Source organism: Oxyura jamaicensis, chromosome 1 (assembly GCF_011077185.1).
Source record: "Oxyura jamaicensis isolate SHBP4307 breed ruddy duck chromosome 1, BPBGC_Ojam_1.0, whole genome shotgun sequence".
NCBI lineage: Eukaryota > Metazoa > Chordata > Aves > Anseriformes > Anatidae > Oxyura > Oxyura jamaicensis.
The window spans coordinates 88,616,341-88,640,033 of NC_048893.1; the positions used below are offsets into that span (position 1 = coordinate 88,616,341).

The 23,693-nt window shown below is 41.2% G+C and overlaps 1 protein-coding gene across 3 annotated transcripts; it reads left to right on the forward strand.

Annotated features, from left to right (window-relative positions):
- Positions 1–1,156: 1,156 nt before the first annotated feature.
- Positions 1,157–23,079, forward strand: NXPE3 (neurexophilin and PC-esterase domain family member 3). 3 transcript variants are annotated; one of them, XM_035315035.1, is made up of 7 exons: positions 1,158–1,411; positions 5,547–5,638; positions 5,972–6,184; positions 12,958–13,718; positions 15,680–15,753; positions 19,588–19,794; positions 20,738–23,079. In XM_035315035.1, the coding sequence occupies exons 3-7, from the start codon at positions 6,092–6,094 to the stop codon at positions 21,286–21,288; spliced, it is 1,686 nt and encodes a 561-aa protein (XP_035170926.1). In that variant the 5' UTR covers positions 1,158–1,411; positions 5,547–5,638; positions 5,972–6,091; the 3' UTR covers positions 21,289–23,079. The 3 variants fall into 3 exon arrangements, with proteins under 3 accessions (XP_035170929.1, XP_035170926.1, XP_035170927.1); XM_035315036.1 differs by having other exon boundaries at positions 5,550–5,638; XM_035315038.1 differs by lacking the exon at positions 5,547–5,638 and having other exon boundaries at positions 1,157–1,411.
- The last annotated feature ends 614 nt before the right edge of the window (positions 23,080–23,693 follow it).

Here is a 23,693-nt window from a genome sequence, read left to right on the forward strand (position 1 = left end):
GATAGTTTTGCCTCAGGCCTCACTTTAAACTGAGAAGTCTGTAGTAGTCTGTAGTAGAATTTGAAGCACTGTGTGGCTCAGGAATGAGGGGTGAACAGGTAATGAGACAGCTATAAAAGTGGTAGGTAATATATACAGAGGAAAAAAATACAAAGGATTTTTCAAGATACTTTATTTCTTAGCATTTTGTTTCTACAGATAAGTTTCCAAATTCTTGACTGGTAGTGTATAGTACTAATAAAAGTTGGTGTCTGTTGAGGCTTTGCTTTCCATCTCTACCACATAATCACCACTGCAATGTGTGGAAAGGAAGAGAAGCAGCCATGTCTCTTAACACATTCCAAATATCTGTGGGGGCAGCATGCAAGAGCAAGTAATTAATAGTTATAATAGCTAAAATACTGTGTTTGTGGCAATATTTCAGCTGCTTTATGTGTGTTTTCAACTTACTTGTGAAGAAGTAAGCGAGCCAACTATTCCTTAGTAAATATACAGGCGTGCCTTTAATCTGTACACATGCAAGCAGTAGTTAGTATGTGAATGTTTTGGAAAAAGGTATTCCTAAACTTACACAGCAATTACAAGTGATGGCAAATCCACTTGTCGGGGGTTTGTTACCAGCCCGAGTGCCATATGGCTGTGATGCTGGGGCTAGGCTCCACACTGGTTGTGTGCATGCCCTCAAGCACTGAAGTCTTGCTTCCACCGTGCCTCATTTTGCCCATTTCTCACCTTAACTCCGAGGGCTGGCACTGCTGAAACTTAGCAGTGCCAGTCCTGTCAGAGCCCCCTCTGAGAGGGCTTGGGGCGAGGGGCTGGTAACGCCACCCCACACAGCCGCGGGCAGCCAGTGCTCCACACCAGCCACCCACATGGGCATGGTGCGACTCCAGAATGACAGGGGCGCTTCTCAGGCCCCTCTTGGTGAAAAGGACGCGGGTTTTCACCCTTACGTTTCCCCTGGGGCTCGCTCTTCTCGGTCGCAGATCCCGCCGCAGCGCAAGGCCCCTCAGGGGGCGGCCGCTGGCGGCGGGCGGGGCCGGGCGGCGGCGCCATGGCAGCGGCGGATGGGGTCGGGGGCGGCGGTGGGGCGGGCCGAGGGACAGGGGACGGGGATAGGGGACAGGGACAGGGGACAGGCCGCCGCCTCCTCCTCATGGCTCGGCGGGAGCCGCCGGGGCCGCGCTGAGGGCCTGCGGCCGCGGGGCCGCTGTGGGGAAGAGAAACTCCGGCGGGGGGGAAGCCGGGTGGCCTGAGGAGGAAGAGGAGGAGGGAGGAAGAAGAGAAGGAGGAAGAGGAGGAGGAGGGCTGCCGGTGCTGGGTTTCTGTCTGGGCGGCGGAAAGTGCTTCCTGCCGGGGCAGCCGGGGCAGGGGCTGCCGCTCCCCCGCGGGATGCGAGCCGCAGGAGAAGGTATGCTCCGGGGGATGCTCGGCTCTGGGGGAAAATACAGCTTAATTACAGCGCTGCTGGCGGCAATACCGCCGGCTTGCTTGCTTCACCCGTCCCCGGGTCGGGGGCTTCACGGAGGGGTTGGGGTTGGTGCGGCTGTGCGGCGTTTTCCTCTGCCGGAGCTGGTGCAGGGAGCTGCTGCGGCGCTGCCCGGCTCCGGCGAGTGCTGTGCGGTGACCTCTGCGTGACAGTGCTGCTGCTGCTGCTGCTGCTGCTGCTGCTGCCGGGGCAAGGCTCGGCTCCAAAAACGCTCCCGATGGGGTCTTCGATGGCCATCGCCAGAATTAGCGGCTTTTCTTAGGGGTCTTCACGGCAGGTCTTTGAAGCAGCTGTGGTAGCGTGTGCTATACTGGTCTTCTTTGCTTAGGGAAGCACTGGGATGTAGAGCTGACAGCGTTTAATGACTTGTCATACTTATGTGCTTCTATTATATAAAACGCGAACTAGATCTATTATTCATGGCTGATGGAACTGAAAGTATGCTAAGGCCTTTACTAAAAAAAGCTCTAAAACCATGCAACTGCTTGTTTTAGAAATTATGACGTTTACAGAAATATGAAATATTTGAGTGAAAACTTTTTTTTTTTTTTTTTCAGCAAGACAGCTCTGTTCTCTCATACATGAAACATGTATGAGCAGGGGAAGAGCATCTTCAGTTACAGGCTTGGCAAGCCGGTGAAGAAGAGCTTTAAAATACAGTTACAAGGGGAGGGGAACTGCAATCCACCCAACTCAGATTGGCTCAATTCCAGAAGCAAATGCCCAGAGCCAGGAAAGGGATCAGAGGTCAGCAGGAGAGCACCTGAAGAACAGCACAAAGGAATTCTAGACACTTCTTCCAACCAAACAGTTTAATTAGGAGCCCAGCTTAAGTGCATCTACCCAAATTCACGCAACGTGGGAAATATTTAAGAGGAACTGGAAGACTTAGATAAGTCTCAGGGCTGTGACATGATTGGCCTCAGTGCGATGTGGTAGGCTGACTCACGTGCCTGGAGTGCCGTAGTAGATGGTTACAGGCTCTTCAGGAGAGAGAAGAAGGGAAGGAGAGGAGGTGGGGTAGCCCTGTATGTTAGGGAATGCCTTGACTGTGTGGAGCTGGGTGATGGTGATGAAAGGGATGAGCCCCCCTGGTTAAGAGTCAGGACAACGGCCCATAAGGCTGATATTATGTTGAGAGTCTTGTAGACTGACCAACCAGGATGAAGAGGTAGATGAAATATTTTACAAACAACTAGGAGAAGTCTCGTGATCACTAGCTCTTGTTCTCATGAGGGGCTTCAACTTCCTAGATGTCTGCCAGAAATACAGCAAAGAGGAAACACATTGTTGTAGTGTGGTGGTGAGGGAGCCAGTGAGGGAAGGTGCCCCACTTGACCTGTCGTTTGCAAACAGGGAAGGACTTGTAGATGATGTGATAGTTGGAGGGTGCCTTGGGCACAGCAATCACAGAGTGATAGAGTTTTTAATCCTTGATGAAGTGTTAGCAAGGTGATGAGCAGAGCTGCTACCCTGGATTTCCATTGGGCAGACTTTGACCTATTTAGAGACCTGGATGACAGAGACCTTTGAGGGGTGTGGGTGGGTTTGAAAGGTAGAGTCTGGTAATGCTGGACTTTCTCAAAGAATGAAATCTTAAAGGTGCAGAAGCTGTCCCGATGCACTCACTGAAAGTGGAGCAGCCTGGCTGACCAGAGCTTCTTCTGGAACACAAGAAGAAGAAAAGAGAGTTTATGAACTCTGGAAGAAGGGGCACACAACTCAGGGCTATAGAGCTGTTGTCAAGCTGTGCAGGGAAAAAATTAGAAGAGCCAAAGATAAACTGGAACTCAATTTGGCTAGTGTAGCAGAAGACAATAAAAAATGTTTTTATAAATGTACCAGCAGTGAAAGGAGGCTTAAGGAGAATCTCTATCCATTGGATATGAAGGGAAATCTAGTGATGAAAGATGAGGGAACGGCTGAGGTACCCAATTCCTTTTTTACCCCAGTCTTTATTAGTAAGGCCAGCTGTTCTCAAGATACCCAGCCTGCTGAGTTGGTGATGGGGAGTGAGAGGATGCCCCTGTAGTGTAATGGGAAACTGTGTGGCCTCCTACATGTTTTGAACATTGACAAGTCTGTAGGGCCAGATGGGATTTGGCCAAGGGTACTGAAGGAAATGGTGCAAGTGCTCTCCAAGACAATTTCAATGATTTACCAGCAGCCATGGCTGACCGAGGAGATTCCAGTTAACTGGAGGTTAGCAAATGCGATTCCCTTCTACAAGAAGGGCAGGAAGGAAGATCCAGGGAGTTACAGGCCTGTCAATCTAACCTTGGTAACAGGGAAGGTCATGGAGCAGGTCACCTTGACTGCCATCACACAGCACGCTGGGGACACTCAACTGATCAGAAGCAGTCAGCATGGGTTTATGAAGGGCAAGTCTTGCCTGACTAACCTGATCACCTTCTATGACAAGATGGCCCACTTAGTAGATGAGGGAAAGGCTGTGGATGTTGCTTACGTGGATTTTAGTAAAGTGTTTGACCCTGTCTCCCACAGTATTCTCCTGGAGAAACTGGCTATGCACAGCTTGGACAGGTGTATGGTTTGCTGGGTGGAGAACTGTCTGGAAGGCCAGAGAGGGTGGTCAGGCGTTGGAACAGGCTACCCAGGGAGGTGGTGGAGTCCCCATCCCTGGAGGTATTCAAGAGAATTATGGGTATGGTATAAGGGACACGGCTTAGTGATGACTTGTCAAGGTGATGGTTGGACTGGATGATCTTGAAGGTCTTTTCCAATCTAGATGACTCTGTGATTCTATTTATGATGTTTGGTGGTTATGATTGATCCAGGCAATATTTGGATGGCGTAACAAAAACATGTGGGAGTAGTCTATGTGGCCTTTCTAGGTGCATGAAATGACATAACTAACAACTTCCAAAGTCTCTGGCTTTTCAGTGATTTGAAGAGCATTCCCAGCAACAAAATCTGAAATTACCTTTTTCCGTGTTATATTTGCTTCTGTTCCTCAAATGGTCATATGTGGCCTTAAATTAGCATTTCAATTTATTTAAGTGTATTCATCATCAATTATTGTTTAAGACCCTCGTTGATATTTTACGCAAGCTTAATACTTTACATTAGCACAGAACTGTTCCAACAAATCTGCATTTTTGTTGCATTTTGTCAGTTTGATGCTTTCATTTTAATGGGTGTCTTGCTCTTTTGATGCTTGTTCATTAGTCAGAGATGCAATCTCTGTAATTCTCAGCAAAGCAACTACAGTTATAATCCATATAATCCTCATAAAGCAATTTCATATATGGTCTCCTTTGAGACTGTCCCGGTTATCCAGTAATATATTTCAGTTTTCTACTCTCTGCTCATCTAGTGAATGATTTAATTAGCTAATTTTGGTATTTAATATATCGTTACGTTTAATTTAAATTTATGCAACATTATTCATATAGTCTTAATAAATACTATAGCTTTTCAGTTAAACTATTTGTAGAAAGTTACGTGAAGTTTATCTAATCATTTGATTATGTTGCGCTCAGTGGATGTTTGCATGAGTAGCGAGCACTGTGTTGAGAATATTGGATTTAAAGGGACTGCTCTCTCCTTGCAATCTCGTGTTTCCAAGTTCACAGCTTCACCTTCTGCAGGAATGGAACCCTTTTTTGCTTGCAAAATGACTACCTTAAGACTGTCACTTTTAAAAAGGAGCAAGATAAAAGATTCAAACTTAAGAAGCATTAAGCTGTGAAAATGGTATATCAACAGTTGCTAGGTTCTGTAACAGGCCACCTGTCAACCAACATCAAGAAATCATTATATTTCATGAAAGTTAAGTTTTATAAAAGCATGGCTATTATTATATTTTGTGAAAACAATCTTGTGTTCTTCTAGAAGTCTTTTTTTTTTTTTTTTTTACCATTAGAGCTGCAAAAGAGTACAGGATGTAAAGGGATGATTAAAAAAAAAATAGAGAGGATAGTCTAATGTTAGAGAAGATTTCTGAAGTTTTCATTCAATTTTAGTGTAACCAGCTCTGGTAGGTATCTTCTCTTGAACTGTTAGGTGTTACAGCTATTTTCTTCTCTCTCCCCAGCAGGAAGTTAGAGAAAATACCTTTTATCTTGCTTATCCAGACTTGCTTCACAACTCAGTCCATAATAACAACTTCTTGGGATCTCCAGTCAGGTAAATGTGGGGGTGCCTAAAACCTTAGGTTTCTGCTAAAAGTCTTGGGCTTACAATGGCTGGATGGTCACAGTGTGGTTGCCAGAAAGAAATCTCTCACTCTTTTGATGTTTCTCTGTCAAATGCAGATGAGATTGGCTTTATAATGTTTTGCCTTGATATGCTCAAGAGAGTTAGTACCATTCAGATTGCCACAAATCTGTTTTGAATTACCAAATCTATTTTAGCCCTTTTTGCACTGAAAAGTTCCACCATTTACATGTTTTTGGAGTTAAACGTTACGCCTGGCAATATTGTTGGCACTTAATATAATTTTTGTAAATGCGCTTGCAGGAATGAAGTGGAAGTCAGCTGAACTCACCTGCGCACTACTGAGACGCAATGACATTCATGTTTGCGGTGAATGGAAATCATGGCAGCGTCTAACATGGGAGGGAAAGACATGAGTGGACAATGTGGCGTGACTCGTTCAGACTGCAAATCTTCTGCCTGCTTATGGCAGTACTGGCTGTGGTGGTGCTGGTTCATAACTTTTTTCAGTTAGAGGTAAGTGGAGACTGTTTCTTCTGCAAAGTGCTTGAACCATGTTTTTCCTTTCTGCCTGTGACATTGGAGTTGTGACTTTTAGTCTTCTGCAGACTTGAAGTTTGGTTCCCTTAGTGTCTCCTGGTATGTATGTGCTCCAGACCCATAGTCATCTGAGGCATTCTCAGCTGATCTCTTCAGTTTAATTCTGGTACTGGGTGTCCAAAAACCAGACATAGTGTTCCACATAAGGCTTCACCGAGACTGAGCTGAGGGGGATTATCACTTCCCTTGATAAGGTTACGGCCTTGTTAACTCAGGGTCACAAGGCTAGGCTCTTGACATCTGGTCAATTTACTTTCCACCAGAACCCCTAGGTCGTTTTCTACAGCGTCGTTTGCTAGCTAGCTAGTTGGTCTCCCGCCTGTACTGATGCAACTTCTCTTAGCTTTTTCCTTTTTTCCTCTGCAGTGTCTGACTTGCATATTTATGTTTGACTTATCACTTCAGTGCAGGCCTACTTTCAGGCTGCATTAATCAGTAATCATGTATTCCTCTTGCAAAGTCTTTTTTTTCCTGGCTGTGATGTCCAGATAAAGTAATGCAAAAAAGGGGCTCTAAAAATCCTTTATCTTCACTCCCCTCCCTCCACCCCAAATATAGTTAGATAGGAAGAGGTTCAAATAAAGGCAAGAAAGATGTCCGAGAGATCTGAAATCACATGTGGCACAGGAACAATAACTAAAGAAAGGATGTTAGTTGCCTTTTCCAGTACTAGTAGAGACATGAAATTAAAAACTGCCAGATAAAATAATGCCAGATTCAAAGGAAGCAGAAGTGATTTTTCCCAGAGAGTGAAAAGCTGCAGAAGTCCTTGTGGTAAGACAGGATAGTTGATTTAAAACATATATTCAAAAAGTCTGGATGAATTTGCTGAAAAGAAATCTATTAAGAGTTATTAAGTGTAAAGATGTCAACCCTGGCAAAGAAGTCCTTAAATCATACATGGCTAGATGATGGATAAGTCTTCAGAGGAAGTATCACAACATATTTTGTCTTTATTTTTCCCCACATACTTGCTGTTGGAAACTACTGGAAGACAAAGTAGTGCATTTGAGGGACCTTTAGTCTGAGTTAGTATGGCCATTTTTGTATAGTGTAGAAGGCAGCTGTTCTTTTGTTGTCTCTTGCTGTTTTTCTATTTTATTTCACTGAGGTTGTTGAATGAAGAACAGTTTTGATATTTTGAAACCTAGTCTATTTCATTGCTTTCTCTTTTAAAATTGCATTTCTTAGAGAATAGGGCTATGGCAGAGCTAAGAGAGTTAAAGGAAAAACGCAGTAAGGTCATTCACTCTGTGCTTTTTATTGGCACTGTTCATGATAAGTATCTACTTGGCTTTGCTGACCTTTGTATGTCTGATATTGCAAACTCAGTTTTGTGTTTCTGGTAAATCTTTACATAGTAACATGCAACTTCAGCCTCTTCAGTTGTCTTGACTTTTCTGAATGGACCTGATCCGGTATTTGTCTCTACCTTAGGCAGAGCTTTTGGGCAGGCTACTATAGGTATCTATACTGATTCTTCTCAGGTAGGGATCAAAGCCAGAAAAAGTTCTAGAAAGTTTTCACAGATTAACCATAATGAAATCCAATCAGGCTCTAGAAGGAAGGCTTATTATTGGTTATTGCTGAGAACATGTTTGCAAATGTATCAAACATTCTTTTCTTCCCACAGATCATTGAGTTAATCTGACTAAAGCTAAATACTTGAAGACAATTCTTGGTTAGCCTCCTACTAGTCTCCTTGCTTTTTTTTTTTTTTTTTTTTTTTTTTCTTTAGGACTTTACTGTTATTCATGTTAATAATCTTCCATCTTGAGTCCTTGAGTTACTAAGGATAAACTGTCAACAGTCCCATGTCTGTCTGGAGCCTTGCTTTTTTTAACCTTGTTTTTAAAAAATGAAAATAAAATCAAGCTGTTCACAAAACATTTGATAAGCTACTTATTGTTTAATTTGTGTCTTAGTATGGAGTCATTCCTTTCTTGGCAGCTGACCATTGTATTCTAGCACCAGAAGAAATGTATTTTTAATTTTTTATTTTATTTTATTTTAATTTTTGAAAACACACCCATGCAGATGGAAAATGTTCAATAATTTTCTACAAAGTATGAAGTTATTGATCAAAGTATTGGGGAGCAACATCGTGGTTTTAGGTTACAAGGGTGTTTGTATTTGTGTACCAATTGCCTCTAGAGTGATAGAACCACTTCAGGGTTGGTTGTGAGCATTCTTTTATTTAAAAATACTTAGAAAAGAGACAGTGTGTAGGAACAGGGAAGTGTCTTGCAAGAACAAATGAATGGTTGAATGAGAACGGCTGGAACCGAACAAAAGAACTGTATAACAAAGCTTTTTATTGTTACTGGTAAATGCAGATGCTGACAGGAGATAAGTGCATCATCTTGTTCAGATTATTGCTGGAACACTTGTCTGTCAGATGGTGGCTTTTTAGGTTTGGCTTTGACATTTGGAGAAACTTACCACCCACTCAGTGCTGTGAGACAGTAAAGGCAATGATCTGATCTCATGCCTGTCTTAGAAAACATCTAGGGATAAAGTACTTTGTAAAAATACATAAAGTAAGATGACTGGCCTTTCAGTAAATGGGGTTTGTTCAGTTTCAAACATTGTCTGCTGCATTAATTAAGATTCTCTATTGAGATGGACTTGAACTACTCTTTAAACTGCCACGCCTGTCATCTGAGAATCTCCTGTGATGTTTCCTGCTCTGATGTTAATCGTGGCGCACACAGGTTTATGGCAATCGCTCCTGATGTACTAGGCCAAACCAACAGTTATGGCTGATGGAGGACATAGGACTTTGAAATATAGATGGAGTTACACCTTTTCAGCAGCAACTGAAATATTCATCTCTTTCTTCTTTTTTTAACCAGCCACCTACATTCTTGCACTTAACAAGGACAAGTGTTCATTGCAGGTCTAAACAAGTCCCCAGTAACTGTTCTAGAATATGATAACATCATAGAGTTGTTTGACTTGGAAGATCAAGATACTTTAAAGATCATTTACTCCATCTCCCCTGCCATGAGCAGGGGCAACATGGCAGGGACATATCTCTGAGAGCATGATCGTCAGGCTGGGCTTATACATTATACTTAGTTTTTGCTTAGTTGGCAGCAAGAATGCTAAAAGTTGAATAGTTGAGGTGAAAATTTCATTAGCTCTTCTGAAAATGCAGCTTCCTTTTTCTCCTGCTTATGGCATATCTCTTGTGTGCCAGGAACAGCTTGTGGATTTGTTTGTGCTTAATTAAAGTGTAATCTATTCTGTCCTGCCTGTTTACTCAGTAGACATCCATTAAATTACTCTGTGATTACATTTGCGTTCTGGTTAACTTCAGAATGCAGCAAATAAACAGATGTTAGGAACTGCACTCAAAACCAAGACATTTTGAATGGAGTTATGTATGGAAATAAAGCAGGGCAAGTGTTATTCAATACGGAGGTTGCATTAAGAAGTAAAAGAGTCTATACAAGATAAAGGAAGAGGACTCCTGAGAAATCTTGAGCAATGCTTTTTATCTGCCTTACTGCAAGAAATATGATTGTGTTTTTACTGATGATTAGAGTAGAGAGCCCACAGTTCGGCATGGCAGGCTTCTGACTGGACTCAGTATCACTCCTTATCATGCAGGAGTCAGAGAGCTTTGTAAATGCCAATGAAAGGGGGGATAGGGAATGGAGTGGGGGTAAACTGAGCTATCAATCCATTTCAGGGCAAGCCATGCCTATCCATAGAGAAAGGAGAGTTTCAGTTCTTGTTTGGAAATGAGCCTGAGAAGCACTTCCAAAAGGAAGATGGTTTGCAAAGATTTTCTGTTCCAGTCAAGGATCTTCAGTATATGAATTGATTCTGAAGCTTTACTTGCCTTCACTGGAAAAGTGAATCTCAGTAATATCTTCTTCTGTGAATACTGTACATGGTATAGCTTATTTTCATACATTAGCTTATAATTCTGCAATAATACAGTCTAGTTTGGGCTTGGAAGAGAACTGTAAAGATGAACAAGAATGTTACAGAAAGAATGGTCCTTCAGGATATGGAAAAAGTTTGAATTTACCTTTGTGGAGAGGGTGTGGTGTGGGTTGTTTGTTTGTTTTTCTTTGCCTCCCTTCCTCCTTGAAGACTGACTGAGGAAGTATTTGTGGTGTGGTCAATTCTGCTTTACATAACCTGGAGATGCTTGAGTTGAGGTGACAGTACTTATCTAGGACCTCAGCTGCATACAAGTGAGGAGCTTTGGCCTGGTGCTGTGATAGAAAGTCTGCATAGGTAGACTGAGAAACATTGAACAATGTTCTCTGCTTTGTTTTGTAACTGTGTGAGTTAGCTTAGTGTTCTCTGCACCATTTTCTAGTGAAAGATTTAGATATGCCTTTGGAGAGACTTCAGAAAGGCTAGCTAGGTCATAAACAACATCTTGCAAATCTTGGACAGAAAGAATAGGTTAAAACTATGAATAAATTTATAGAAAGTTAAAATGGTGATAGGTCTGTTTTTTAAGGCTTTCTTAGATAGCTGTGTCTCTGCTGTTCATTTGGAAGCATATATATATATGTACATCTTTTCCATCCCTTCCCACTCCCACCTCTTGAAGAACCAGCTTAAAATATTTAAACTTTCTCTTGAGAGTGTACACTGAACCCAAAAGTTGTGCACATACCTATTATCCTCCCACATCCCTCCTTTGCTGACTCAGACATACTTACCAGCCTGTTGGATGTGTTTAAACATATGCTTATTTTTTAAAAATCTTTCTATGTAATATTATCTATGCCATGTATACACTTGAACAACAGAAAGGAAGGCAATGGGAAGGTATCCAAAGACAGAAACTTGGCTTAATTCAAGAATGAATGTAGGCGAGATTTAAAGGTGATCTGTCTTTGAGATTCATTCTCAGCTTTGCCTGCAATTTACTGGGTTAGTAAAAGTAACACGCAGGGATGTTTGTAGTAGTGTGTGGTTCTATTATAAACCATAATTAAAACCAGACCAACAAAACAAACAAGAAAAACAACAAAAAATCCACACCGTGTGTATCCATGGGTACTTGTAAATTTATCTTTTATAGCTAAAGCATAAAATATAACAATTTACAATTTCATGTTTAGTTGTTAATGTGGAAATCAAACAAACTTCTCTTTATCTGTCCTACATCACAATGTACTCAATATCCTCTTACTCTAAGTAAAAATGAAGAGGTTTAGTATAAGTGCTGGGGATTTTAGTATGTTACTGAGCAGTACTGAGCAATAAGTTATGGAGGAAGGGAAAAGAAAAGACTAGGATATGGGTAAGTACAACCAGCTTTTAAAACTTTGCAAATAGTGCAGTTTTTTTTTTTTTAAAAAAAAAAAAAACACTTTGAAGTCTAAACTAGCATAATCTCTGCTGTCATATGAATGATACTTCGTATAGTTTTCATGGTTGCTTGAAAAAATATGTCATATTTTGTTTCTATATGAAATATGGATAACTTCTGTTACACATACCCGACAATTAAATACTTACTAACTGCTGATTTTGTGTATATTCAAGGTGTAAGTTTAGCTAACTAGATGAGAAATGATGTGAATGTGACCGGAGAAATGACCACAGCTGCTACATGCAGCAGGCTTCCCTTGACAGCATGACCAAAGGGTGCATTAAATTAATTTGCAGCGTACTGTCTCAAAGAAAACCTATTTCCTTGCATTATACTGGGCAGCTATTAGTCCTCATTGTGCTCATTGTGGTTTAACCCTGCTAGGTAGCTAAGCACCATGCAGCTGCTTGCTCACTTCCTCATCCCCAGTGGGATGGAGAAGAGAATCGGAAGGGCAAAAGTTTAATGAAAAGGAGAACAAACAACAACCAGCTTGTGGGTTAAGATAAAGATAATTTAAATATTTATTTTTTGCCACCAATGTGTTTTTAAAAGTCTGATGCAAAATGTAATTGCTTTCTACCAGCTCACTAATGCCCAGCCAGTCCCCTGAGCAACAGTATCCCTGGCAAACTTCTTCCCCCACACCCAGCTGAGCACAACCCCGTGTGGTATGGGGTATCCCTCTGATCAGCTGGGGGTCAGCAGTCCTGGATGTGTCCCCTCACAGCTTCTTTGGCACCCCAGTCTACTTGCTAGCAGGCAGCTTGAAAAACAGAGAAGACCTTGATTCTCTGTAAGCGCTGCTCAGCAACAACTGAAACTTTGGTGTGTTGTCACTGCTATTTTCATCACAAATCTGAAACACAGCACTATATGAGCTACTATGAAGAAAACTAACTCTGTCCCAGGCAAAACCAGCATAGTGCTTTAAGACTAAAACATTATTAAAGTAAGTACTAAAGTACTAAATTAAATTTGAGTTATTTAACTGTTTAATCCTATGATCTTCCATAATTTTTTCGCAGTGCTGATATTTACAGAATACACTAGTAACAACAATACTACCCAGGAAATACTCAGTATGCTTTATATAAAAGCCTCTTTGCTAGAGAAGGATAAAGTTATCTTTGAGTAACCACAGATCACACAACTGTTTCTTTAGAAATTCAGGGTCAAGGTAATAGATTTGTGTGTTCTAGTAAAGCTGCTTCATTTGGTCAGCTTCAGAACTATGTAAAACAAACTCCAATTCTGAGGGTCATGCCTTGAGAAAACATCTGTTATTCACAGTGTTTTATTTAATAGAACAGTTTCAGGTATTCTTTTCCCTTCCCAGCACCTGGATGACGACACGGTTTCAGGATCAAATTGGATAACAGAAAACAATGACCAGCCTTCTCTATCACAGACAACTAAAATTACCAGGAAGCCTTACTGTGGTTATGAGCAGCAGACTTTGTCCAAAAGAGAACAAGTGGAACAGGAATCATTGCTTGCTGCAATACAATGGCCAAAGCCCCCCGATGACAAAATTGCTTTTTTACAAAGCACTGATCCGGTACATAGCGATTTTGTGATTGCGAAGCCTAGGGGGTTCTTCAGGGTGGGTGATCAGCTAGAGGTGCTCGTTCGCATGAAGGATTTCCAAGGAAAACCCAAGCAATATGGTGGAGACTATCTACAGGCACGAATCCACTCTCCTCTGCTGAAAGCTGGAGCGACAGGAAGGATTGTAGATTGCCATAATGGCCTTTACAAAGTCTTTTTTACTTTGCTTTGGCCAGGAGAGGTCAAAGTATCTGTGACACTTGTCCACCCAAGTGAAGCGATCCAAGTACTCCTGCGTTTACGAGAAGAAAGGCCTGACAGGGTCTATTTCAAAAGCTCATTCAAGTCTGGGAGGTATTCAGAAACTACTGAGTGTAACGTATGCTTGCCCGGAGATCTTCCAGTCTGTAACTTCACAGATCTATACACGGGTGAGCCATGGTTCTGTTACAAGCCACGAAAACTCTCTTGTGCCAGCCGAATCAGCCATGCCAAGGGTGGATATCAGAAAGGTCTTCTGACACATGAGGAAAGCCTTTTTTTCCAAAGGTATGTATGTTATTGACTTTATAGGTATGCAGTCAAGTTTTTATTTTTTTCAAGACAAACTTTAGGTTATTGGACAAATATGATAGATTGCCAGCCTTAGAGGAGGAGTGTACCTGAAGGAGCAGGTGTTTGATGTGAGTAGTTGAATATTCTCTTCCCCTCCATCCAGCCACGCAAGAGTACAATAATGTTAAACTAAAGAATCTTGATTGTAGCCCTCTCTCCACGCTTTGTGTTCAGTCCTGGGCACACCTGCTGAATTTCACATGAGTATGCTGTCTAAGTCTGGTGGTGGTTCTGGGGACTGTTTCCTTATATTTGTTTCCACACCTATGCTTGAAATACTGATAACAATGCTTTAAGATTTATTTTTGGCAGAGTCTGGACTACCTAAAAATGGTCCAGGCTTTAAGTTTATTTTTGCACAAAGTATCAATTGTTTTTATCCTCAGCAAAGGACATCCTTAATGTAATGCAACATAATGCTCAGTACGACTTCCAAGTGTTAGGCATAACTAAGTCTGTCATGAAGAAAACACCTGGCAGAACAAACTGCTGAGCAATAGGTTTGTAAGTAAGTGGAAATGATCTGTGCATGTTATGTAAGGTATCAAATTAGGATAATTTCAGTCATCTCTTTCCTCTGGATTCTGATTTTTTTTTTTTAATATCTTCAGTGCGTGGGTACACGAGGCAACTGCTTTGGCCTATACCCTCAGCTGAGATCAGACAGCTGCTGTGCTGTGTCAGAATTGTAGTTGTAGGCTACTGCCTTGCTCTCTAAAAAAAGGTGGGGAAGTGAAGTGTTTTGCCAGTATGTCAGCTTGAGTCTTGGATTGGGAAAGACTTTAGGGGAGCAGCTCTATATTGTTGAATTAGGGAAGGGACAGGGCTGTTCTTTATCAAGTCTGTAAGTGGATCTTTTGACTTGCTGTGGCTCAGACATATCACCTGTAAAATACATCTGATATTTATACTGATTGGTGATGCTTACAAATGGGATTGTGACATTTCCTTAGCTCGTTTTTGTTTTGTTCAGCTCTGAGATTCTTGACTGAAATGGCTTATAGAAATTCCAAATAGTTTATTTCTTAAATGGAGAAAAATACCAGAAGAGAGTTCTCTGTAAAACAGCATCAAAAGACAAAACAGGAGCTTTGCATTAGTACTCTGCCTTTGTCACAGTAGTTGTACAGTAGGGATGCGGTTGCAACACAAAATCATCAGAATTTTTTGATGTCCACAAAGAAGCACTGAAGCACTTCTGATGGCTTTCAGTCTTTAGGGGGATGAGCTTTGTCTCCACGTTCAGGGAATTACAGTGCTGGTGGAAGACCTTGCTGGAGGTGTCTGAAGTGGGTTGGATGTTGACTGGTACTACTGTTATCCCCAGAGGCAGGTCACACCACTGGTAGCGCAGCCTAGAGCTAAAATTGCAGGTGGTGATTGTGCTGGACTGCCACAAGCTCCGCTGTGTGCCATGGGATTGCGGAGGCGCAAAGTGGTAGCCTCCTCGACTTGAGGTATTTACTGTGGTAAGCAGCTACAGTGATCAGGCAGAGCTGGGAGCTGCTTTTGCAGCACACCCTCGCAAGTGGTTTGCCTCCAGGCAGTGGTACATACACCACAAGCTGGGAACTTCCCGTCCCTGTGGTTAATCCCTCAAAGCATATAACATACTTCTAATAGCCTGATAGCTTTATCTACGTTTGCACCTGTGAAAATGTGCATGAGATTTGTGTCCTGGTGCTCTTAAATCTTGAATGCTGCCTCAGAACGGTGGTAGTGGTCTTAAAGAAATTGATACATGATGCATTCAGCTCTATGGAGTAAATGTAAATACCAAAAAATCTTATTGTGAGCCCTGTGTGCTTATTTGAAGTGGATTAAGGAAAAGTGATGGTGATATTAACTTCAAATTTTACAGCCTAATAATATTATTATTTTATTTTTCATTCAAGTGATGTGAATATCAAAAGGCCGATACTCTCCAGTGGACCTGATTCAGTGATTGTAAAGCCCAGGCCATTTACAGGTGAAGTGAATTTTATAAGGTTCTTTTTTCTAATTGATAATTAAACCTATGATTAATTATCATAGGTTTATCTATAAAAAGAACTAGAGGCATGAGTAGTAGTGGATTTCTTTGTTTTCATAGCATGGAATGGAAATATACTTTAGAATTTGTGTGTTGAAGATTAACATTTTTGGGTGCTACTGTAATGTAAGCTCAGGGCTAATAGCAAATTTGTCTAAAATTGTATACATAAGTGTGATTTTTAGAAAAAAAAATAAAAAATAAAGCAAAAAGAAAAGCAGTTTTCTGTTCTTTTGCCAAAAGTATATTTTCTGGCATTTACTGAGAGGGAAAATGTCTGAAAGTAGCTGCTCTCCAAACACTGGTTAATCTAGGAAAACTGGCTGTGAGGTGTTTCCTGTTTACTTTTCTTTGCTGAGAATTAATGTAATAGATTTTAGACAATTTGCATTTAATTATTACTATCACTTGTGTTACCACAGGTTTTCATAACCTAAAGCTGTGGAACAGAACCTAAGTTTTCTGTATGGTGTGTAAACACAGAACAAAAACACAGTCTATGCTAAGTTAAAGGATTTATCTCATTCATATTCACATGTATGCTTTTAATGCCTCTAAAAACTCTGCATAAAATGTGATACGCAAAGAATTACTTCGTAATTGAAAGATTTTCAGATGTTTTTCTATAAGGCTGTAGGAAATTTTAAAGGTAGAGTTCAAGACTTGAGCAATCATGTCTTAAAAGAAAGCAGCCTACAGCATTTCTTGATTTTTACTTCTGCTGTTCTCTTAAAATAATCTGCTATTAGGCCAGCAGTATTTCCCCCTTTCTTTCTCCAGACCCTTTAGATGAGATGGCTTTTGTTGTTTAATTTTATGTTTTCTCAGAGAAACTGCTGCACATTTGAAATTTGATTATATTACCCTTCTTTCAGGATACAGATGATCAAAGCCTGTCTGTTTTTCCTGAGGATTAATGATGGGTTAGAAAGGGTAGATAGGAGCGGCACAATATTCCTCAGGAAAATTCCTCCTAACAGGAACTGTCTCTGAAAAAGTCAATTCAATACATTGCAATGAAGATTGCAAGTGTATGACTTTTAGGATTGATGCATACTTAAATTCATTGTTCTGTTGTTTTTGCATATACATTTCTGTTTGTGGGTGAATGTAGATCAAGTTTATTTTTAAAATTTCATTTTTCTGAAATATAAGCTGCTGTCTATTCTTGGTTTGTAACTATTCAAATCAGAGCTTTTACCCTCCTTAAAATCCCCAAGTAATGTCTCTCTGAATTCTGGAGCGAAACTGGTATGGTACTGAACACAGATTTCAAATGTCGGAGTTAGGTTTAGTGTGATTTGACAAGTTGTTCTAATATCATATTCTATGTATTTTTTGTATGCCTAATTTTAAAATTAATTAAAAAGGTAAAAAAAAAAAAAAAAAAAAAAAGCAAAATCTTTACACCGAAACTTAAGAAGCAAAAGAATTGAAGTTGTGAGGTTGCATAATGAATTCATCTTTAATTACATGACCATATGATGGGGTTGTTTTTTTTTTTCCTTTGTACAATTATTTCATGCAGATTAGATTAGTCAGCATTATTAATTGGTTGCTTTTTTGTCTTTTTCTTTCTTATCAGCACTGTTGCCTTATTTGCTATGTATTATTTAAGAAATTATCCAAATATAGGATTTTAGAACCACAGAATGGTTTGGGTTGGAAGGAGCCTCAAAAACCACCTCATTCCACCCCCTGCCCTGGGCAGGGACACCTCCAACCAGACCAGTTGCCCAGAGCCCCATTCAGCCTGGCCCTCCAGGGATGGGGCACTACAGCTTCTCTGGGCAACCTGTGCCAGGGCCTCGCTGCCCTCTGAGTGAAGATTTTTTTTTCCCTATATCTAATTTAAATCTCCCCTCTTTTCATTTAAAGCCATTACCCCTTGTGCTATCCCTACACTCCCTGACAAAAGAGTCCCTCCTCAGCTTTCCTGCAGGCTCCCTTTAGGCACTGGAAGGCTGCTACAAGGTCTCCCCGGCGCCTTCTCTTCTCCAGGCTGAACAACCCCAACTCCCTCCTTCATAGGAGAGGGGCTGCAGCCCTCTGATCATCCTCTGATCATTGTTTTCTAACTGCTTTTTCTGTGGTAATGAAGACTATCGTCTTTGTGTTACACAAACACAGCGGTTTGCTTTTTACGGTGTCCCTGTAAGGTTTAAGGAGGCTAGCATCTACTGATGTAAGACACAGCATTTTGCATAGAAAAAGCAAGGCCCAAAAGTTACAATTAGGGATGGGTGTTCAAAGATGCCTGTGGCCTGATTTATTTATTCATTAATTTTTGTTTTGTTTGGATTGTGAGTATTTAAATAGTTTGGCTGCACCTGTGTTATAATGAAGCATCTACCAGAAGATGACTCTGGGTGCTGGAACTCCCCTGCCAGTCCTCTATGTAGTTACAGTGGTCCCTGGCATCATTTTGGCCACATTGACGTGTGTATTCCCAAACAGCTGCAAGCTGTGACAGGCCAGGGGCTTTTCTTAGCCAGGTAATCTCCATGCCAAGGTGTGGAAAAGTGTTTTAACAGATGGACGTGGCTGGTCCCTGCTACTGGTTTTGATGCCAGAGAGCAGCTCTGTGCTTGCTCAGTTTACTGCCATAGAAAACTTCTCTGTTCAGGCAGTGGCTTTGGGATTCTCTGTGTGCCAATGTGAGTCAGCACATTCCCAGGCCCCTAGGTATTAGAACAGATATGTGGTAAAGGAGGAACCTGTACTTAATGACCTCAACAAATGTGCTTGTATCGCACTGGATACTAAGAAAAATATGGCCATTTTTGACTGACATAACCTTGAGATTGCAGCTTCTCTTCCTGTAACCTCTGGCCCTTGATTACAGCACATTGTCCAGCTTCTGCAAGGTGAGCAGGAGTGCTGTAGAACAGATTTTCCCTGGTGTAGTCTAATTGCTCCTTAGAGGGCAACCTATCCCAGGCACTGAAAGAGGAAGGGGCTAGATAACAGAGAGAAAGTATGAAACCTCTGGAATTAAAAATTAACATAATTTATACATTCAAAGGGCATATAAAATTATTGTCTATAACTGTAATTCTGGCATTTCCCAGTTTTGGAGTCCTTATGATTCAGATTTCATTCTTACAGCATGTGTGGTTGGGGCAGGAATAGTGTCAGTGTGGGGGCTATTCAGTAGAAGGATTTATTTATTTTAAGCAAATATGAGTGGTACCAAGTTGCCCCCTGCATGTTTTCACCTTGGGGTTGGTGTCTGGTACTGCAGAGGGAGAGCCTGCTCCCGTAGAGAGAGCGGTGTCAGTAATGCACAGCAGCTGCACATCCTCTCTGGTCGGCAGGCTGGCCACTAGAGGGGAGAAGTGCACTTTGGCGCAGAGGATTGCAGATGTTTGTTGGCAGGGGAGGAATAGTGGGGCTTCTGAGTTCTGGGATCCTGTCCGGACTGGAAGAATCATGTACTCTGCTGATCTTTCTACCTGTATTCCCCTAAACCTTTTGCATGCATCCAAGTATGAGCACTTCTGTCTGAATGTGAAAAATGTCAGCTACTAAATTTATTATTTATTTAATCATTGTCAAATATATAGTTAAACTATAAGTGATCAGGTGTCAGTAGCAGTAGGTTTCACTGCAGAAATAGTGGGGAAAATACTTGGGCTTACAGGAATGTGTTGCATTGAGCTTTTTGATGTTGTATATCGTATTACTTCGCTTTAAACGGTATACATGGCCATGACAGTTATGGAGGCTTTGTTTGTTGTATGTTAATTTCAGAGAAGTTTCTTCTTCTAGATTCAAGCAGTATGGACAGAGTTGAAGATCCCACAGTTTCCCCTTCTGGTTATTACTACGAAGACCACTGGAGGCCAAGAACACACTGGATCCATCATTTTAACAAGTCAGATGATATAAGCAAGTGCTTACAAGGGAAAGTAATCCACTTGTTTGGAGACTCTACAATAAGGCAGTGGTTTGAATATCTGACATCAGTTGTTCCAGGTTATTTTTTTTTAATTGATTTTGTCCTTAAAGACCTTTGCAAAGCTTTATTTCTTGCTTCTCAGACGCAGTTGATCTTATTAAATGATAATGACAAATCAAAAGGAAGAGGGAAGGCAAAACATGGCCAGAAGTGCTGACAGAAAGTCAGTCATATGTTTGAGCAAACATTGGAAATTTGTAGGCCTTTGGGAAAAGAGCCCCAAGTTATCTGTAAAGCTGTCTATAAAATGTTTCACCAGTTAAGTACATTACTGCTCTTGTGAGTTAATATGTGGCCATGAGGGGGCACAACAAAACTCATGTAGGCTGCTGGTATAAGGCTTTGCAGGAGCCCAGTAGCTTAAGTAATTTGGGGATGAAGTGAAGTAACAGAATGACTTCAGGAAGCAAGTGACTTCCATTAGTGTTGATTGGTTTTTAGCATTTTCTTTCATTTCCCTTATTTTAACTTTTCCTTAAATAACATAATTTCAGTAGCCAAGTAAGTATTCCTCTTTCACCACCCCAAAGTAGTTCAATTGTGTTGAAATGCAGACTTTGAGACTCCTTAATGTCGACCAGTTGAATTTGAATTTAAATTTAAATTTAATGGAGTCCTGATGTTGCCAGAAAGGTTGCCAAGAACTCTGGATTCATAGGGCAAGAGTGACCGAAGGTGTCTATTTAGAAATTTCCTTTTTTACAGGAGAGAAACAGTTGGGGAAAGCTGGAAAAAGCATCGACAGCCTTTTGAAAGTATAGTGTGCTGTCCTGCAGATTTCAATACTGGTATACTCCACTTTGGAATACACTTACAATGCTCATCTTCAGTTTCATTTTAGGGTTCTTAGAATTAAGTACTCACTCGTGTACTGCTACTGTTGCCCTGTGATCCTAGTCTCTTGTTGATAGTTTGATCTCTTATGCCATCTTTTGCTAATGTTTGCTCTTGGGTTTTCAGATCTAGTGGAATTTAATCTGGGGAGCCCTAAGAACGTGGGCCCTTTTATGTCCGTGGACCTGAAGCACAATATCCTACTGAAATTCCGCTGTCACGGGCCACCCATTCGCTTTACAACCGTCTTTAGCAGTGAACTGCGCTACATTGCCAACGAGCTGAATGGCATTGTGGGTGGGAGGAACACCGTGATAGCCATAACCATATGGTCCCACTTCAGCACTTTCCCCGTAGAAGTGTACATACGGCGGCTGAGGAACATTCGGAGGTCAGTCATTCAACTGCTGGATCGCAGCCCCAAGACTTTAATCATCATCAGAACCGCAAATGTTCAGGAGCTCGGGCCAGAAGTGAGCCTCTTTAACAGTGACTGGTATTCCCTTCAGCTTGATTCTGTCATGAGGAAAATGTTCTCAGGAATTGCTGTGCACTTTGTGGATGCTTGGGAGATGTCTCTGGCTCATTACTTGCCACATAACTTGCACCCAAAAGAAGTAATTGTTAGGAATCAAATAGATGCATTTCTATCTTATGTGTGCCCTCTGCAAACTTAGCACAAGTAGGTATCCTATGTCACGTTTTGCTGTGGCTGAAGTAAAGCTGGTCTTTGTCAGAGCTATCGAGTTTTTGCTGGATGGTGTGGAAGAGCTCTGGTTACTGTATTTGTATGCGGTAAGAGTCTCTGGCCGTAACTCTGGTAGCTCTGAAGGGTGGTAGAGAAGAGCTGAGTGTTCAGGCCGTATCTTCCTGTAAGGCTGATTCCCTTCAGCCTTACCCTTTCTATCTCAGATTATTACAGAGCACCTTAAATTAAATTGACAAGATTCGATAGGGAACTGTGTGGGTTATTAGCTTTACTAGTTGTCTGCACTGTATGCTTAATTTGTACAACACGGAATCTGTTGCATGGGCCTCGCTGCTCAGAACTGCTTGGAACCTCGGGAATGAGATTTTTGGGATCGGTCTTTCCCCGTGTCCCACAGTTTTAAGGGGCATCCCCTGCAGTCCTCTGTCAGCCTGAGAAGCACAATGTCTGTTCTCGTTTTGAAGTCCTAATTAGAAATACGAAGGGGGTGTCCTAAAGCCACTAATATCAGTCAAGGAAGCACAATCACAATGTCTGTGGTATTAAGCCATCAATAATGGGCTGAAATTCAGTAGAGCACACTAGTTAGGCACCCTTGGTGTTTACAGATAACTGCTAAATAATGCAAGTAGCCAGTGTTTTGGTTTGGTTTCCTGTACTACTGAATCTCTTATGAGCTTTGATACACTGTCTACTTCTTGATTTATCTGTGACAGAGAAATGTGTATGTTATGATCTCAGCAAAGACGCTGTCTCAGGCAATTTCTGCAAGTTATGTTAAAATTGCAGGCTTGCCTACTTGAAGCTTGAGACATTTCCTAATGAAAGTGATTCCCTTCCCTGTTAGATAAACATATTCCATTATGCTCCTGCAAAGCTGAGCTTCTGGTCCGTGCTTTTGTACACACAGATGTCCATTGCGCTTGTATGGAAAAGCCAAGTTGCTTGAATGCACTTGATGATGTTTCGCAAATGGGTAACAGCGTAAGCCTGGCACACACTAGTGTCATGGCCGAGCGATGACGTCCTCCTTTCCTTCTTCTGTTTGACCATTTTATCACTTGATCAGCTTCACTGCTGCCAGTACAAAGAGTGGGAAAAAAAGAAATCCCACCCAAAAGCCAAACACATATGGGATTGCTCTTCATACAGATGCTTGGTAAATGTTTACTTTTTTTTCCCAGTGTGAAAGCAGGTGGCTCCTGGGCCTCTCGCAGCGGTGTTTGCTGCTGCTAATTTGACTGAACTTGTCTACAGCTGTAATCAGTAACACTTTGTTTTAGTGTTTTGATTAAATTCGGTCCCCAGATTATGTCGTAGAGGTGTGTTCAGTGTTGTCTTATTTCTGGTTCCACTCAAGCCAAAGGAGGGCTTTCTCAGTGGCTTTGCTGAGAGAAATGTCAAGACACATGGAGTGTTTCTCAAGAAATTCGTAACACTTAAAAAGAATATGGCAATTGATTCTTTGTGAGCCAAATGTGAAGATGAAAATTAATAAATGGGTTGGTTGCACATAGTGCAGTAACTGAAATAAGCTTCATATCAGAAGTGTTTTACTCTCTGCCAGGTTTGGTGCTATGTGTAGGAAGATTGTGCTGTTATTGCTGTAACATGAAGAGAGCTAACGCTACTAGATAGAGGAGCAGTGTTTTGATGTTTCGTTCATTTTAAAGGAAGACTAAGGACTGTTTTAAAACCAAATGTAAGTGCTTTTAGCATGTAAAAGTCAGTAGCAACCATATATAAACTTATTTTTTTTTTAATGTTTAAAAATGACCGGAGATGTTGCATACACCAAAAACGCATTTATTCTTAGCTTTTCAGATCAGAATTAAGGCGGTCCAATTTGCCAGTTACTACTGACAGCTGTCTCACATAGTGTCTGCCCATGTATTAGCTTTAGGTAAGTTTTTCCTACTTTAATATGTTAATGGTAATTTATCCGCTGCTAAGAGGAGACCATACCAATTCAGGTCTGGGAAGGTAAGGTAAACCACCACAATGCAAAATGACCTTTCATCTTTTCTAGGTGTGTTTTTTGAAATGGGTAGAATATAAGGCTTTCATCCTGAATAACAAATCTATCAAAATAATGTTAAAATAATGTTAATGAAAATAAGACTGCAAAGTTTTACTTTGAAGGATACTATCTAATTTGAGGACTAACCTTTTGGTTTTCCTCAAAAAGCCATATCATGTGTGAAAGTGCTGTGGCAACATTTCTTCTCTGAATGTTTCAGTGTTCACTGCTGCTCTTCAACAGCTACTTTTCATCACTGTTAGCTATCAGAGAAAAAAATGAATCTCTTCAAATGTTATGAAAACTGAAAGAAAGAGAACTGGATTGCTGTTAGCAAATATCTAATCACAGTC